Source organism: Mixophyes fleayi, chromosome 8 (assembly GCF_038048845.1).
Source record: "Mixophyes fleayi isolate aMixFle1 chromosome 8, aMixFle1.hap1, whole genome shotgun sequence".
Taxonomy (NCBI): domain Eukaryota; kingdom Metazoa; phylum Chordata; class Amphibia; order Anura; family Limnodynastidae; genus Mixophyes; species Mixophyes fleayi.
Window position 1 is genome coordinate 969090 of NC_134409.1, and position 16173 is coordinate 985262.

Sequence of the window (16173 nt, forward strand, 5' to 3'; positions counted from 1 at the left end):
CCCCTCAAGAGGAAAAGGAACATACAGAACACTACAGCTGGATAAAATCCATTCCTTGCAGGACAGGTAGGATTTAAACCCTATTAAGACACAGAAAGAAGACGGCTGCAGCATAATAAGGGTTACAAGGTCCTTCTAGTTAAGAAACATGAGCTTCAAGAGCCATACAATTAAAGTTCTTTCGGGTCAAAAGAAGGAGCCCTGAGACAGAATGTCTGGCTAAAGAGGGTAAATCACACGATTCATGACCTTTCATCATCAGCAGCTATTTATATAGCGCCACTAATTCTAGCGCTGTACAGAGAACTCACTCACATCAGTCCCTGCCCCATTGGAGCTTACAGTACAAATTACATAACACACACACACAGAAAGTAGGGACAATTAACCTACTATTATGTATTTGGAGTGTGGGAGGAAACCGGAGCACCCGGAGGAAACCCCCTCAAACACGGGAAGAACATACACAGATAAGGACATCATCAGGAATCGGACTCATGAGCCCAGTGCTGTGAGGCAGAAGTGCTAACCACTGAGCCACCGTGTTGATGGTTCGGCCTGATACCGCATTAGTGTTTACGCTCCAACGATGAATGATTATTGTTCCAAAGCTCATCGCATCGTTTAATTTGAATTTATAAACTGAATAAAAATCTCGGTAAACAATGGAACGATGTTGTGCTGATTCTGAACTAACAATCAGGTTCTCCACAGTCAGGGTCTTCTCAGCCGATGGTTATGACAGATGAAGATCACAGATCTGAAGGTAAATTATGTAACATGTGTATAGTGTGTACACAGGAACCGTCTGCTGATTGGGATTTTCAGTCATTGGTAAAATCGTTACCGATATCACATTGGGATAAGGTGCAGAACACTGATTGGTATATGGCCTCATGAAGAGACCAACCTATAAGATAGAAGAATACCAGAGACCTATTCCAAGAATGCGGTGAGTGGAACCAGAGCCGTAACTTAGAATTCTAGCGCCTGGGGCGAGAAAGAATAATGCCGCCCCCCCCCCCAGCCCTCAATTTTAACCAACTGTACCTAAAATATTCCTAAATTACGCCCCCCTTCAGCGTTGCAGCCATGGCGGTCGCCCGTCGCACAGCCCGAGTTACGGCCCTGAGTGGAACGTCCCCCGGACAGCATTGGATCAGCTGGAGGAACAGTGGCGGAATTACCAGCGGCAGGGGCCACGCACCGGGGCCCCAGCTCGCTAGTTCCGCCTCTGTCTGAAGCACGATACCCAAACCCAAACCTGGCAGCGGCTCCATTGGGGTCAGAGCTGGGTGATAACCCAGCAGAAGATGAAGTGTCAGCTCCTCAGGTCAGGTCTCTACTGCATAAGAACAGGACAACCTGAGGCCTCAGGGACACCAGAGGGGCCCCTGGTTATACTGCAGAGAAGGGCCCCAGGTGATGGGGCCCCCGTTTATACTGCAGAGGGCGGGGCCTGAGGACATCACAGCGGCCATGCTGGGACTTGTAGTTCCCGGATACCGCCGCTCCAGCTGTGTCGTCCCCTCCTATTGGCTGATCTCAGGCTGTCTCTGATTGGTACGGACACGGGGGCGCGCACGGCTGGTGTCACGTGTGTACGTGCTCAGCCCCGGTACAGAGATGATGAGAGAGACCGGCGAGAGGTCCGGTGAGCCCGGGAGATGTGACGTCACTGGGGGGCGGAGACCGGGGGGTCCTGTGTACATTTTTATATGTGTAATGATGGGGACACTGCAGGGACTGGCTGTGGGGTGATATAAAGACAGGGACTGGCAGGGGTCATATAAAGACAGGGACACTGCAGGTACTGACTGGGGTGATATAAAGACAGGGACACTGCAGGGACTGTGAATCTGGTGTAGGACTGTCCTGTGGCCCCCGGGGTCCTACGCGACCAGTCCTCTAATACGTGGTATTTCCACGTTGCTCTTATTCCCTGGATTGTCCGTGATGTTGCTGTGAGATGACGGAGCGCCGCTCCGGTGCTGCGCTTGGCGTTGGGTCTGGGATACTCTGACCTCGCTCTATACCCACAGAGTTCATGCTGCCACCTGAGAGCTCAGGGCACCCAAGATGCCCATGACCAGAGGGATCCGACCGGTGCCGCCAGGTCCTCAGGGCCCAGAAACGATGGAGAAGCCGCCTCTGCCCCATAAGAAACGGAGCTGGTACCTGGCTTGGAAATACAAGCTGGGCAACCAGCGGGCAGTGCGCCGAATGTGCCAGGTAAGTTACACCCAGGACAGATACTGAGCATTACACCCAGGACAGATACTGAGCATTACACCCAGGACAGATACTGAGCATTACACCCGGCACACAGGACAGATACTAAGCATTACACCCGGCACACAGGACAGATACTGAGCATTACACCCAGGACAGATACTGAGCATTACACCCAGGACAGATACTGAGCATTACACCCAGGACAGATACTGAGCATTACACCCGGCACACAGGACAAATACTGAGCATTACACCAGGCACACAGGACAGATACTGAGCATTACACACAGGACAGATACTGAGCGTTACACCCAGCACACAGGACGGATAATGAGCATTACACCCAGCACACAGGACGGATACTGAACATTACACCCAGGACAGATACTGAGCATTACACCCGGCACACAGGACAAATACTGAGCATTACACCCGGCACACAGGACAGATACTGAGCATTACACACAGGACAGATACTGAGCGTTACACCCAGCACACAGGACGGATAATGAGCATTACACCCAGCACACAGGACGGATACTGAACATTACACACAGGACAGATACTGAGCATTACACCCGGCACACACGACAAATACTGAGCATTACACCCGGCACACAGGATAGATACTGAGCATTACACCCGGCACACAGGACAGATACTGAGCATTACACACAGGACAGATACTGAGCGTTACACCCAGCACACAGGACGGATAATGAGCATTACACCCAGCACACAGGACAGATACTGAGCATTACACACAGGATAGATACTGAGCGTTACACCCAGCACACAGGATGGATAATGAGCATTACACCCAGCACACAGGACGGATACTGAGCATTACACCCAGCACACAGGACGGATACTGAGCGTTACACCCAGGATAGATACTGGGATTTGTGTAGCTCTTCCATTTGGCTGGATCCCATGTAGTGTGTTCAAGCCGAAGCATCCGTGTGGCCTGATTCAGGGAAATCATCTGCTTCCTGTCTTGTTATGTGATATATGATGTCATTCCACTGTCACATGTCCTCTTCCATAGACTGTTATATATGATGTCATTCCACCTGTCACATGTCCTCTTCCATAGACTGTGATATATGATGTCATTCCACGTGTCACATGTCCTCTTCCATAGACTGTTATATGTGATGTCATTCCACGTGTCACATGTCCTCTTCCATAGACTGTTATATGTGATGTCATTCCACGTGTCACATGTCCTCTTCCATAGACTGTTATATAATATGTCATTCCACGTGTCACATGTCCTCTTCTATAGACTGTGATATATGATGTCATTCCACTGTCACATATCCTCTTCCATAGACTGTTATATATGATGTCATTCCACTGTCACATGTCCTCTTCCATAGACTGTTATATGTGATGTCATTCCACGTGTCACATGTCCTCTTCCATAGACTGTTATATATGATGTCATTCCACGTGTCACATGACCTCTTCCATAGACTGTGATATATGATGTCATTCCACGGGTCACATGACCTCTTCCATAGACTGTGATATATGATGTCATTCCACGTGTCACATGTCCTCTTCCATAGACTGCGGCCGTTCTCTTCCTGGTCCTCACTGTTATTGTGAACATCAAGCTGATCCTGGACACCCGGCGCGCAGTGAATGAAGACGAAATTGACCAGGATTACGGTTAGTGTAACGTGCGCAGCCTGCGCTGTGTATCAGTATTTCCATCCCATTTACACAAAGATATTTGTTTTATAGATGACAATGTGCAAAATGTGGAATTCCCTCGTCGAGCGGCCGGTGCTAAGAAGATCCTGGATATTGAGGTTTACTCCAGTAGATCAAAGGTTTATATCGCTGTGGATGGTACAACGGTGAGTGTGATATACAGGGACTCTGCAATTACATAACTGGTGCTGTCACTGTACACTATAAACTCCTCTCTCTAACTACATGTAGTTTTGTTTACTTTATCTTAAGATCTTTTTTTGGTTAAAAAGGTCTCTAAAGGCTATTGTTATATATATAATTTCACACTTGTATACACATACATAGAGATCCGCTGCGTGTTGGTTCCACCATGACACAATGTATTTGCACAATGCACTACTTAGGTCAGCTCTGGTGTTTATGGAGTGATGTGTCTGCTGCAGGGGAAGTGACAGCTCCTCATTACTCTGTTTCTTCCAAATAGACCTAATTATGTCCTTTCTTCAGGTGCTGGAAGATGAGGCCCGGGAGCAAGGGAGAGGGATACACGTCATTGTCCTGAATCAGGCCACGGTGAGTGTAGTATGAGGAGTATTGTAGTGTTATACAAATAGGATATCGTAGTATTATATAATTGTACGATGCTGGAGTTTAGTATAGTGCTGCTAGAGGGTGGCAGCACCAGGGTCTGACAGTCACACAATTCATAGTATCATTATTATTAGTGCCGTGTGTCACTTACTCACAGAACGCTGTTACATACATGTATGATACATACATAAGGTCTGAAGATATTGGCTGCAAAACAATTCTATTTGCACAAAGGCGCCTACTTACCATCTCATACTTACATGCCCTTAGAACCGACTCCTAATAAATCAATTAATTTGCAGGACAGCGGGTCCCACACATGGAGAGGGGGAGGGTGTATAATCATGGGCCAGACATGTTGTGAGCAGATATGTTACTATGATCCATGATACATACTGTAGTGTACACGGCACAATGTACACTGCATGTTACACAGTCATTATCGTCTCGTTGCCACACGTCTGATCTCCCCATGTACAACGAGTGTCACATGTAGCCCAGGTTGTATAACATCTTGTGTTCTCTCCGCAGGGTCACGTCATGGCTAAGAGGGTGTTTGACACCTACTCGCCCCACGAAGATGAAGCCATGGTCCTCTTCCTTAATATGGTCGCTCGAGGTCGTATTCTTATCTTCACGGTCAAGGTACTTTCTGTACAATATTTTTTAAGAATATTCAGTAATAACTATTGAAACCAGGGAGGAAGAATCCAATAACTGATACCTTGTACAACATGTAGGTTATGAGAAGTGGTACTATGTTTACATGATGGGAACAGACTCTGCATACAGAAGTGCTACTGTGCGTTTCCATGTCCTTATAATAAGAATAAGTGTGAAACGTTCTACTGTCCGAAGGCAACAGACCCCAATGGGTTAATTCCTTCCTGCTCAGCTGGTAGAAGTGTATAATACGTATATAATATACACACCTCCATTGTACTGATTACATGACCTCAGGATTCCATACTTGTATTCTAGACAGGGTTGGTTTTTGCCTAGACCGGGGTTCTGCCCCCACCAGAGTCTGGGCACTACTGGATGAATTATCAAATAAGATTTAATTTTGGTGGTTGCTGAATATGATTATTCGTAGCACCTAATTCTACGAACTAACTGAAATCTCCTTAATTGTTGCTTTTGTTAAGTAAACACCCAACCTGTCTGCTTCCCTTGCTGAGAGTATCTCAGGAAGGGAAGCAGAGAGCTACCCACAATGGGCATCAGTGGCACCGAGACACTGACCTGTTTGTAGAACAATGAATTGTATTTGATGTCTGTGATAAGACCATTTGCAGAGCGGGCATTTGATGCACTGTAATAGAGACGGTGTCCTGAAATTGAGAGCAGATAAATAGAGTATCTAACATGTCATTTCATGTCCCAATGGTGTGAATTCCACTATAATTGACTTCATCCTTTAGCTGCTATAGTACAAGTATGTGTATTCCTTTTATTTACTTTTATTTACAGTCATATCTCGTATAGGGGGTACGGCCACGTAGATTACAGTGACTGCAGCACACACGTGTTTATGATCTCGATATACCAGTGTTACACTGCATGGTGTCCGGATAGGGATCGTTGATACCAGTACACACCAACACACTTTATAACGATTTGTGAACAGCAAACACCTCTTGATTTATTTCCTATCATACGCACTATTGTTGATCCCTTCACTAACATTGTCTGGCGCTATGAATATTATTCCATCATCTGTCACTCAATAGCTTTTGATCTGCTAAGTGTTCCACTTGGTATGTTGACAGTATAACTGAACTAATCTCCCTCAGTAATCTGGGGTGTACGTTGTGATTCTCTGGTAATAAATAATTAATTCCTGAGCTTCAGCCAAGTGCTTACTGTGGAATTTATTTTCTTTATTTTCACTTTGGTTTTCAGTCATGTACCAGAATTTGACTTTACTTGTTGACTTCTCTATTCCGTTCTGTTATTTTCTTTCCGCCTAGTGATTGATGATGTTTTCCCACATTCCTCATGGAATTATCTCAAATTCCAAATGTGTCTGTTTTACAGGATGAGGGTTCCTTTCATCTGAAAGACACAGCCAAGAACTTGCTGAAGAGCCTGGGCAGTCAGATTGCTCCGACTCTTGGTTGGAGAGACATGTGGACATTTGTGGTGAAGAAAGGAGGTAATGTCATGTACATGTTAACGTGCTGTACTCGGGGCTTTGTCGCACACGCGTGATCTGTTTCTTCTCTTATGTAGGACAGATCTATGGAGAGAAACACTCCAAGTCTCCAGCACTCTCCACATGGGGTGATCCGGTTCTTCTGAAGACAGACATCCAGCTGGTTCCTCCTGAAGGTGAGATCTGGAGTCCTACAGGGACACAATATAAGGATGTTTGTGCTCCACTGACCAGAGAACTGATCTTACAGATGCGGAGTGTCACTGGCCGGACACGGAGCTGAACAGGCGGAGGAAACGCTTCTGCAGTAAAGTGGAGGGTTACGGCAGCGTCTGCAGCTGTAGGGATCCTACTCCCATTGAGTTTAACCCCATGACTGTGAGTATAACTCAGCCATATTCATCCTGCCTTGTCCTCAGATCTCTGCCGTCTGTTTTGCGTGTTAGCTATCATGGGGTTTTCTGTAGTTTGGGTTATGGCTGAAGCCATTCCATGTATCACCTCCCCTGCACTCTCGCCCATCTCTGCCATCGCATGTCCTAACCTGGCCACAGAACACTATAACCAACATTCACATCTGCTTTACACCTGGATATCTGCTGGCTTTGGTACTGTAGATCATGTCCTATCCTGGTTCTCCTCATCTTCTTATGGTGTCTGTTGCAGGATCTAGTTCCTCCTCTGTCATTTAGCATCCCCCAGGGTGCAGAATTGGGACTTTTCTGTTTTATCTTTATACTTATCGGCACAAGATCTCTACTGCTCCTTACACTAGCGACGGTCTCTCCGCTGTCTGCTCTGTCCTGATCACTCCCACACCCAAGAACACTATCTGTGGGGGCAACACAGCCTTCACCCCAAACCAAAGTCCGCTGTGTTGCGGTTATGTTTGATTCTGACCCGTCGGTCACTTCCCACGTTCAATCCCTTGTAAACCTCCAAAGTATCTCTCATGTCGCCATAAAACATTACTTCATCCCCCCTAATTTCCCATCTAATTGTTGTAACGCCTACTAAGTGGCCGCCCGAAAACCCTTCTCTAAATCTTCTGGAGGCCATATTGGTCCTTGTTGTTGAATCCGCTTTCGGATTATGAAATATTTGTTATAAATCAGCTCTGCTGTCACTGAACGACATCTCCCATAATGCTCAGATGATGGGCACATCGCTCCTATATTACCATAAACCAAGGTGACTCCTGTACAATGAGGCGTGAGAGGGGGGTTGTGTTATACAGAGTGGGGGGCTCAGATCAATTACTAATAAAGATCCTTGTTTAATGCTTCGTTTCTTTTTTCTCTTTAGCTAAAAGAAAACCGAGTGTCCACGGTGCCGGTGGCGGTCATCGCTGGGAACAGACCTAACTACCTGTACCGGTGAGCCCTGCTTGTAGCGGTGAGCCCTGCTTGTAGCGGTGAGCCCTGCTTGTAGCGGTGAGCCCTGCTTGTAGCGGGGAGCCCTGCTTGTAGCGGGGAGCCCTGCTCGTAGCGGAGGTGAAACAATAGCATAGGAATATTTTCCATATCGCCGTAGTTTACTGCACCGAGGGGGTTGTGTAATCTTTTCTTCCCTGTGCGTCAGGCAGATTGTGAGATGGGGGTGGTTAGTGGACAGTGAGAGGGGTGTCAGTCGATAGGGATAATGGGGGGGTCAGTGGTTGTGGAAGGGTGGAATCAGCGGATGGTGAGAGTGGGGACGGGGTCAGGTGGTGGAGAGGGGGGATCTGCATGAGAGAGGGAGGGGTCTGTGGGCGGTATGAGAGGGGAGGGGTCTATGTGTGAGAGGGGGAGGGGTCTGTGGGTGGTGAGAGCTTCCATGTGCAGCAAACGTTCAGTCTCTAAACAGCCATCTGTCTTTTAGGATGCTGCGTTCTCTGCTGTCAGCACACGGGGTCACCACACAGATGATCACGGTCTTTATTGATGGTTACTATGAGGTAACTGGTTCCTCCAGCACAAAATCTGTCACATACCAATGTCCCTTATATGTGATCTATTACATGTCTCCTATAGACCAGTGATCTGTCACTTGTCCCCTATGTATCAGGGATCTATCTCTTAGGACTTATACACAGTGGAGGTAAAATGGGGTGTTCAGTGCTCATGAACGAAGCCTAATAAACGCTCTCTGATGCCAGAGACCCTAAGTAATGAGAGCACCGGACCCCTACACACATGCGTCTGCGTTGCATTAATTTAGACATAAACATTCACAATTGTTAACACTTTGTTGAACGGAGTTCCACGGACGCCTGGCGAAGCTCTATAGGTACAAGACTCAAAAATAAGCACATTCTACAGATCCTTTGTTGTTTATCCCCCCCTGTGTGTGAGCCCCTCACCTCCCCCATCTAATATCACTTCTGTCCTCTCACCCACAGGAACCGATGGATGTGGTAGAATTATACGGGTTGAAAGGCATCCAGCACACCCCAATAAGCATCAAAAACGCCCGTGTGGCCCAGGTAACACCACAAATAATCTCCAGTAATTGTCTAATGCTGCTGTCTGTACTGGAGGGTGGATGGAGCGTGTTAAGTGTGCCCTCCAACCTGCGGGGGAGGTGCTAACCTCATGCTAACCCCGCCCACTTCATTGTATGGCGCCATCAATGCGCTATGAGACATAGGTGACATTATCTCCTTATAAAGTTCAGTTCTAGTAAAATGTATTCTTCTCGTTTACAGCATTACAAAGCCAGCCTGACCGCCACGTTTAACCTGCATCCGGTGAGCGTCATTACTAATACATATTATTCAATGCTCGCACTGTGCAGGTCTATGTCTGTAGTACATAATACTCGCATTACGTAGGTCTATGTCTAGTACATAATACTCACATTACGCTGGTATATATACGTCTGTAATACATAATACTCGCACTGCACAGCCAGCATAAATTAATTCTAGGAATCCCAGTGTCTCAGGGGTGGATAAAACAAGCATTTCAGGATCTTTTCAGTACTGGGATCCAGCGGGATCTTGTTATGAGCCGGGGAAGATTAGAAACCATTGACATAAGTAGAATTTGTAGCAAAAACCTCGTTCATTGCGGTTTCCAGCAATTCTAGGTCTGATGTATAACTGTAGGGTGATAAATGTACATTGTGCTGTGATCTCTCCCTGGCAGGATGCCAAGTTTGCCATCGTTCTAGAAGAAGACCTGGACATCTCCGTAGATTTCTTCAGGTACAATCCTGATCCTTGTATATAATGTTATGTTTTCTAATTATAAATGTATAGTTATATGACTTATTTAACCTAACTATAAAGCTGCACTCTCCCATATATGAAGTACACACTGCCCATTATCACCGGGAGTGCGTGTCTGCGTTGGATTGCTCCGCTGGCTCTTGTTGACCATGTTGTGTTATTTTTGTGCAGTTTCCTGAGTCAGACCATCCATCTGCTGGACGAGGACGAGAGCCTGTACTGCATCTCTGCCTGGAACGATCAGGTACGTAGCTTGGAGATCCGTCACAGGGGCGCAGTGTTTGGGCAGGAGGATATCGGGGAGCGGTCTCTGTAACCAGTGTCTGTGTCTCTCAGGGATATGAGCACACGGCTGAAGACCCCTCGCTTCTCTACAGAGTGGAGACCATGCCCGGCCTGGGCTGGGTGCTCAATAGAAATCTCTACAAGAACGAGCTGGAGCCAAAGTGGCCGACTCCGGAGAAGGTGAGTGTCCGAGGGTGGTTTGTGTGTCTCGGGGTAAACGCTAAGTGACTGCTGCCATCTCTCTCCGCTAGTTGTGGGACTGGGATATGTGGATGCGAATGCCGGAGCAGAGAAAGGGACGCGAGTGTCTAATTCCAGATGTGTCCAGATCGTATCACTTCGGCATCGTAGGACTCAACATGAATGGATATTTCCATGTAAGTCATCCAAATCTGTTCTTCCCTTCAGTCTCCTCTGAGCCTAGCAACTCCTGTAGTATGGATTTAGCTTATATAGTATGCTGTACAGTCATGCCCAAAAGTTTTGAGAATGACACAAATATTATTTTCCACAAACTCTGCTGCCTCAGTTTTTATGATGACAATTTGCATATACTCCAGAATGTCATGGAGTGATCAGATGAATTGCAATTCATTTCAAAGTCCCTCTTTGCCATGACAATGAACTTTATCCCAAAAACAACATTTCCACTGCATTTCAGCCCTGCCACAAAAGGACCAGCTGACATCAGGTCAGTGATTCTCTTGTTAACACAGGTGAGAGTGTTGACGAGGACAAGGCTAGAGATCACTCTGTCATGCGGATTGAGTTAGAATAACAGACTGGAAGCTTTAAAAGCAGGGCGGTGTTTGAAATCATTGTTCTTCCTCTGTTAATCATCGTTATCTGCAAGGAAACGTGCAGTCATCATTGCTTTGTACAAAAAGGGCTTCACAGGCAAGGATATTGCTGCTAATAAGATTGCACCTAAATCAACCATTTATTGGATTATCAAGAACTTCAAGGAGAGAGAGGTTCAATAGTTGTGAAGAAGGCTTCAGGGCGCCCAAGAACGTCCAGCAAGTGCCAGAACCGTCTCCTAAAGTTGATTCAGCTGCGGGATCAGGGCACCACCATTGCAGAGCTTGCTCAGGAATGACAGCAGGCAGGTGTGAGTGCTTCTGCACATACAGTGAGGTAAAGACTTTTGGAGGATGGCCTGGTGTCAAGAAGGCCAGCAAAGAAGTCACTTCTCTCCAGGAAAAACATCAGGGACAGACTGATAATCTGCAAAAGGTACAGGGATTGGACTGCTGAGGACTGGGGTAAAGTCATTTTCTCTGATGAATCCCCTTTCAGATTGTTTGGGGCATCTGGAAAAACACTTGTCCAGAGAAGGAAAGGTGAGCGCTACCATCAGTCCTGTGTCATGCCAATAGTAAAGCATCCTGACACCATTCATGTGTGGGGCTTCTCAGCCAAGGGAGTGGGCTCGCTCACAATTTTGCCTAATAACACAGCCATGAATAAAGAATGGTACCAAGACATTCTCCAAGAGCAACTTCTCCCAACCATCCATGAACAGTTTGGTGATGAACAATGTCTTTTCCAGCATGATGGAGCACCTGCCATAAGGGAAGAGTGATAACTAAGTGGCTCAGGGATCAAAACAATTGAAATTTTGGGTCCATGGCCAGGAAACTCCCCAGACATTAATCCCATTGAGAACTTGTGGTCAATCCTCAAGAAGCGGATGGACAAACAACAACCCACAAATTCTGATAAACTCCAATCATTGATTAGACAAGAATGGGGGCGGCCATCAGTCAGTATGTGGCCCAGAAGTTGATTGACAGCTGCCAGGGCGAACTGCAAAAAGAAGGGTCAACACTGCAGACATTGACTCTTTGCATAAACTTAATGTAATTGACAATAAAAGCCTTTGACACTTATGAAATGCTTGTAATGTTACTTCAGTATTACATAGCAACATCTGACAAAAAGGGCTAAAATCACTGAAGCAGCAAAATGTGAAAACCAATACTTGTGTCATTATCAAAACTTTTGGCCATGACTATAATATATATGTGTAATTCATAACTTCTTACTAAAGGGGCAAATACAGCATAATTCTTACAGTAGCATAAATATTTTGTGATAAGTTTTCCATGGATATAAAGTATATATCAGATCCCTCATTTCCTATAGAATATAGATATTTAGATATATATATAATATGGATGGTTTGGGTGTAATACGGGGCCTTACTCACTACAGAAGCTGATCTCCGACTCCTCTACGTGTCCTCACTCTCAGCTCACTAATACTGTCCTATGATCTTCGCTGTGTTACTATCTCTGATTACAGTGTAGGTGATATATTGTGATCTTCACATAGTACAGGACTGTGAATTCCTCTTGTCATACACAATATTCTGTGTTGTCTTAACCTATAATGACTGACATTTGTTTTATGCAGGAAGCTTATTTTAAAAAACACAAGTTTAACACTGTTCCAAATGTGCAGCTATCAAACGTGGAAAGGTGAGACCTGTTTTTATGAAATAGATTTTTTTTTATTGTCATTGTGGTTTTGTTAAACTTTAATGGGAGAAATCTGCATTTGGATGTGACTGATATTCTGATCTTTCAGTAGGAAATGGGGAGTTTGGTGACTGGAGAGAGAGATGAGTAGGGGCTTGGGTGGGGTTGTGGTGGAACGAAGGGCGTTGGGAGAAGGGAAGGATAGATGGTGGGGTCTGTGGGGGGGGGGGAGGAGGAGTGTGGGGAGGGCGGAAGGATGGAGCGCCGTAGGGGTGTGGAGAGGGCAGAAGGAGGAGCGTGGGGAGGGCGGAAGGATGGAGCGCCGTAGGGGTGTGGAGAGGGCAGAAGGAGGGGCGTGGGGAGTGTGGAAGGAATTAGGGCCGCAGGGGAGGGTGGAAGTAGCGGTGTGGGGAGGGGGACAGGGGGTTGTAGATGTGTTTTTCCATAAATGTAACCGCACCACATGGCGGGAGCAGGATTATACTTCGATTGATTTACTAAGTTACGTCCTTGTTGTGTTTTGTGCAGCCTGAGGAAGGACGCGTATGAGATTGAAATACATCGAATCCTGAGGTCAGTTCTCGCCACATTTCTGTCTTACTAATCTAGTTGTTGGTTTGTTGAGGTTTCGGCTCATACGACTCTTCCTCTTCCAGTGAGGCTGAGGTGCTGGATCACACTAAGGATCCTTGTGAGGATTCCTTTATCCCAGACACAGAAGGGAAGAGCTACGTTCTGTACATCCGGATGGAGCAGGAAGCGGATTTCACCACCTGGTCTCAGCTGGCAAAGGTGCTTTCTTATCATTTAATAACTGTATGTTCTCAGATCTCCAGACGTTCGATGTTCCGGCTGCTGATACCTTCATTTTAATTAAAGTTTATTTTATAATATCCGAGATGATTAGTTCTCTGCATGGCTCATAGTTACTGCTTGGCTGAGATGATTTGTCCTTTCAGTGTCTCCACGTCTGGGACCTCGATGTTAGAGGGAACCACAAGGGACTGTGGCGTCTGTTCCGAAAGAAGAACCATTTCTTGGTGGTTGGGTTCCCGTCTTCTCCATATTCGTGAGTAACAGCTGATCATATAGTGTCCCTGGTCTCCCTGCTGCCCCCTAGTGTCTCCCTGTGCTACTGTTAGTGAAGTCACAACACAGTAAGAGTAATATTAAATGATCCAGATCAGTTCTGTCCTCCGCACCGTAAAGAAACTGGAGGATCTCAGGTCTGTGCCCTTCACATGAAATAGTCTCAATGCATCTGACAACAGAAGTCGCCCCCAGGTCTCAATGTCAGACACGATGTTATTAGACTGCGCCCACTACACAAACCTGCCCCAGATAACCCAGCGGGCCCAGGACGTTCTCTCGTCCTCCACTGCTGTCCTACAATGAGGGGAAGATATAACTGTTACTCAGTTTCATGTCATTGATTTGACTGCAGCATCCGGCAGAGGAGCTGTGAGGGCCCTTATACCACCTGTATGTGTACAGAACATTCCTTCCCGTTACCAGATAAATGCTGCTCTCTCTGTTACAGGACTAAGAAGCCCCCGTCTGTGACCCCAATTTACCTGGAACCTCCCCCGAAAGAGGAGGCTGCTGTCCCTGCAGTTGAGCAGTCCTGACACCTGCTTGCGAAGTCCTGACCAACCGTCATGCAGCCCTGTGTGTATCCCCCTGGTACCCCCTGCTCGGCTGCGGGGGCGCACACCTCTGGCCGGCTGCGGGGGCGCACACCTCTGGCCGGCTGCGGGGGCGCACACCTCTGGCCGGCTGCGGGGGCGCACACCTCTGGCCGGCTGCGGGGGCGCACACCTCTGGCCGGCTGCGGGGGCGCACACCTCTGGCTGTAGCATTCTGTACATTGATAACTTTATTTTATCTTGTGAACGGGATGATCCACCGATGTTACGGGAACTTCTCGGTTATGGAAACATCAGCGTTTTACAGAACATTGTTCTCATCCTTCGCAGGTGCCACTAATGTCCGATATCGGGACTGAACTGGAGGATATTTTATTTTTCTGTTGTCTGAGACATTTCAATGTGTGACTTTTGGACCTTATTTATTGTCAGACATCATGAATGTCGGGTTGTTGTTTTTTTTTTCAGTTTTGAGATTTGGTTGTGAACTGTGTGGACGGAGTTAGTGCTGCGGCCGATACTGGATCACATTGAGATGGATTCTGACTTATCACAGGTTATGATAAGGATGGTGTTAGCTACAGTGCCTTATTTCTGTTAGACAGTCGGGATAATGCTCTGGACCATTTTACATCTCTTCAGATGTCATTTTACTTTCTAGATACTCACCCCGATAATTGCTAAATTCTTACAAGAAAGTGAGTAACAGCCGAACAATTTAGTCTGGTGTGCCATGAACCAGCGCCTTACACTCTTCTGCTGGGTCTGAATACAGGTTTTAGGCCTCGTAGATGAGCAACTACAATTATTTCCCTCCACATGGCAGCCGGTGCACCAGACCCTCCGCTGTGGGTGGTTTGTTGGACTCTCCGAGGTCTCGTCTAGATGCCGTCCTGTGAATTATCGGACTATGAGGCAGGTTTAGGGGTCTGGCTTTGTATAATGGTTTCTCTCATTGATGGCGGTATTGGCATGTAGAGAACATGCTTCATCCTGGTGATACACACGTGGGACAATGTCACAGATATGTAGCGGCGTTTCCTGGGTATGAGCGTCGCTCAACCCTTTCCCGGCAGAGTCCCAGATACCTCGGATATTGGTGCGCTCTGGACGTGGACCAGGGTCTTCTGTGCACTAGTGGGGAAGCTGTGGCTGGTGTCACGTATTAGTAGCTGGATGATATATCCCTAACGGAACATTTCGTCACGTGTGTCCTAGTTCCCGTGTGCATGTTGTGTGATGTCATCTAATTGTTCACCTTCTGGGAGCTGGTTAATGTGCACTAAGTAAGGAACACCAAACAATAAATACTTGTATTTACCTCAACAGTCAATCAATAAATGTTCATTCTGATAAAGAGCCTCCTGTGTCAGCAGTGGGGGTTGGGGGGGGGGGGCGAGAACATCCTGGTATTGGGCAAAACAAGAAATCGCAGTCTGAGCCTTCATTAATAGATTAATGATGGTGGAGGGAGAAGATTAGTTTTTATGCTTTAGGGCTTTATTGAATAGATCTTATTTGGTGACTATGGCCAAATATACAGAATAATCTGCACCAGTGACTGGATAACACTGTTACGTAGCAGATAACTTTACCTAACATGGTGGCAGTACGTAACTGACCAGTGTAGATCTGACTTGTTGGGGAAGAAATGTGACGGGTGGAAGACGTGAAACAAATCTGTAATAAGCTCATAGCGCTGTGTAAGAATATTGTGTGGTGACCTCCAGCTCCCGCACTGCCCCCTGCTGGAATCTATGACACTATGCACAGAAAACACTGCAGGTTGTTCAATCATTCTCTGAAGGTGGGTACACAATTATATAGTGTTACTGCAGATGAGATTACTGTAACGATTTC

General features: G+C 46.6%; 1 protein-coding gene across 2 annotated transcripts; it reads left to right on the plus strand.

The window, feature by feature from the left end:
• Positions 1–1549: 1549 nt before the first annotated feature.
• On the plus strand, positions 1550–15639 carry POMGNT1 (protein O-linked mannose N-acetylglucosaminyltransferase 1 (beta 1,2-)). Of its 2 annotated transcripts, none has more exons than XM_075181563.1 (22): positions 1550–1654; positions 2043–2232; positions 3810–3912; positions 3988–4103; positions 4447–4512; positions 5062–5175; positions 6571–6688; positions 6766–6864; positions 6939–7066; positions 7994–8064; positions 8549–8624; positions 9069–9152; positions 9375–9416; positions 9817–9875; positions 10071–10143; positions 10236–10364; positions 10436–10561; positions 12603–12667; positions 13196–13240; positions 13324–13459; positions 13627–13736; positions 14208–15639. In XM_075181563.1, the coding sequence occupies exons 2-22, from the start codon at positions 2080–2082 to the stop codon at positions 14293–14295; spliced, it is 2001 nt and encodes a 666-aa protein (XP_075037664.1). In that variant the 5' UTR covers positions 1550–1654; positions 2043–2079; the 3' UTR covers positions 14296–15639. The 2 variants fall into 2 exon arrangements, with proteins under 2 accessions (XP_075037664.1, XP_075037665.1); XM_075181564.1 differs by having other exon boundaries at positions 1571–1649.
• Positions 15640–16173: the final 534 nt, after the last annotated feature.

Bases quoted from the DNA above. Each gene is read 5' to 3' on its own strand.
- POMGNT1 (XM_075181563.1), top strand. From the start codon at position 2,080: ATGCCCATGACCAGAGGGATCCGACCGGTGCCGCCAGGTCCTCAGGGC. The intron at 10,144-10,235 runs GTACGTAGCTTG...TGTGTCTCTCAG, and splicing joins TCTCTGCCTGGAACGATCAG to GGATATGAGCACACGGCTGA. The intron at 13,737-14,207 runs GTGAGTAACAGC...TCTCTGTTACAG, and splicing joins TTCCCGTCTTCTCCATATTC to GACTAAGAAGCCCCCGTCTG.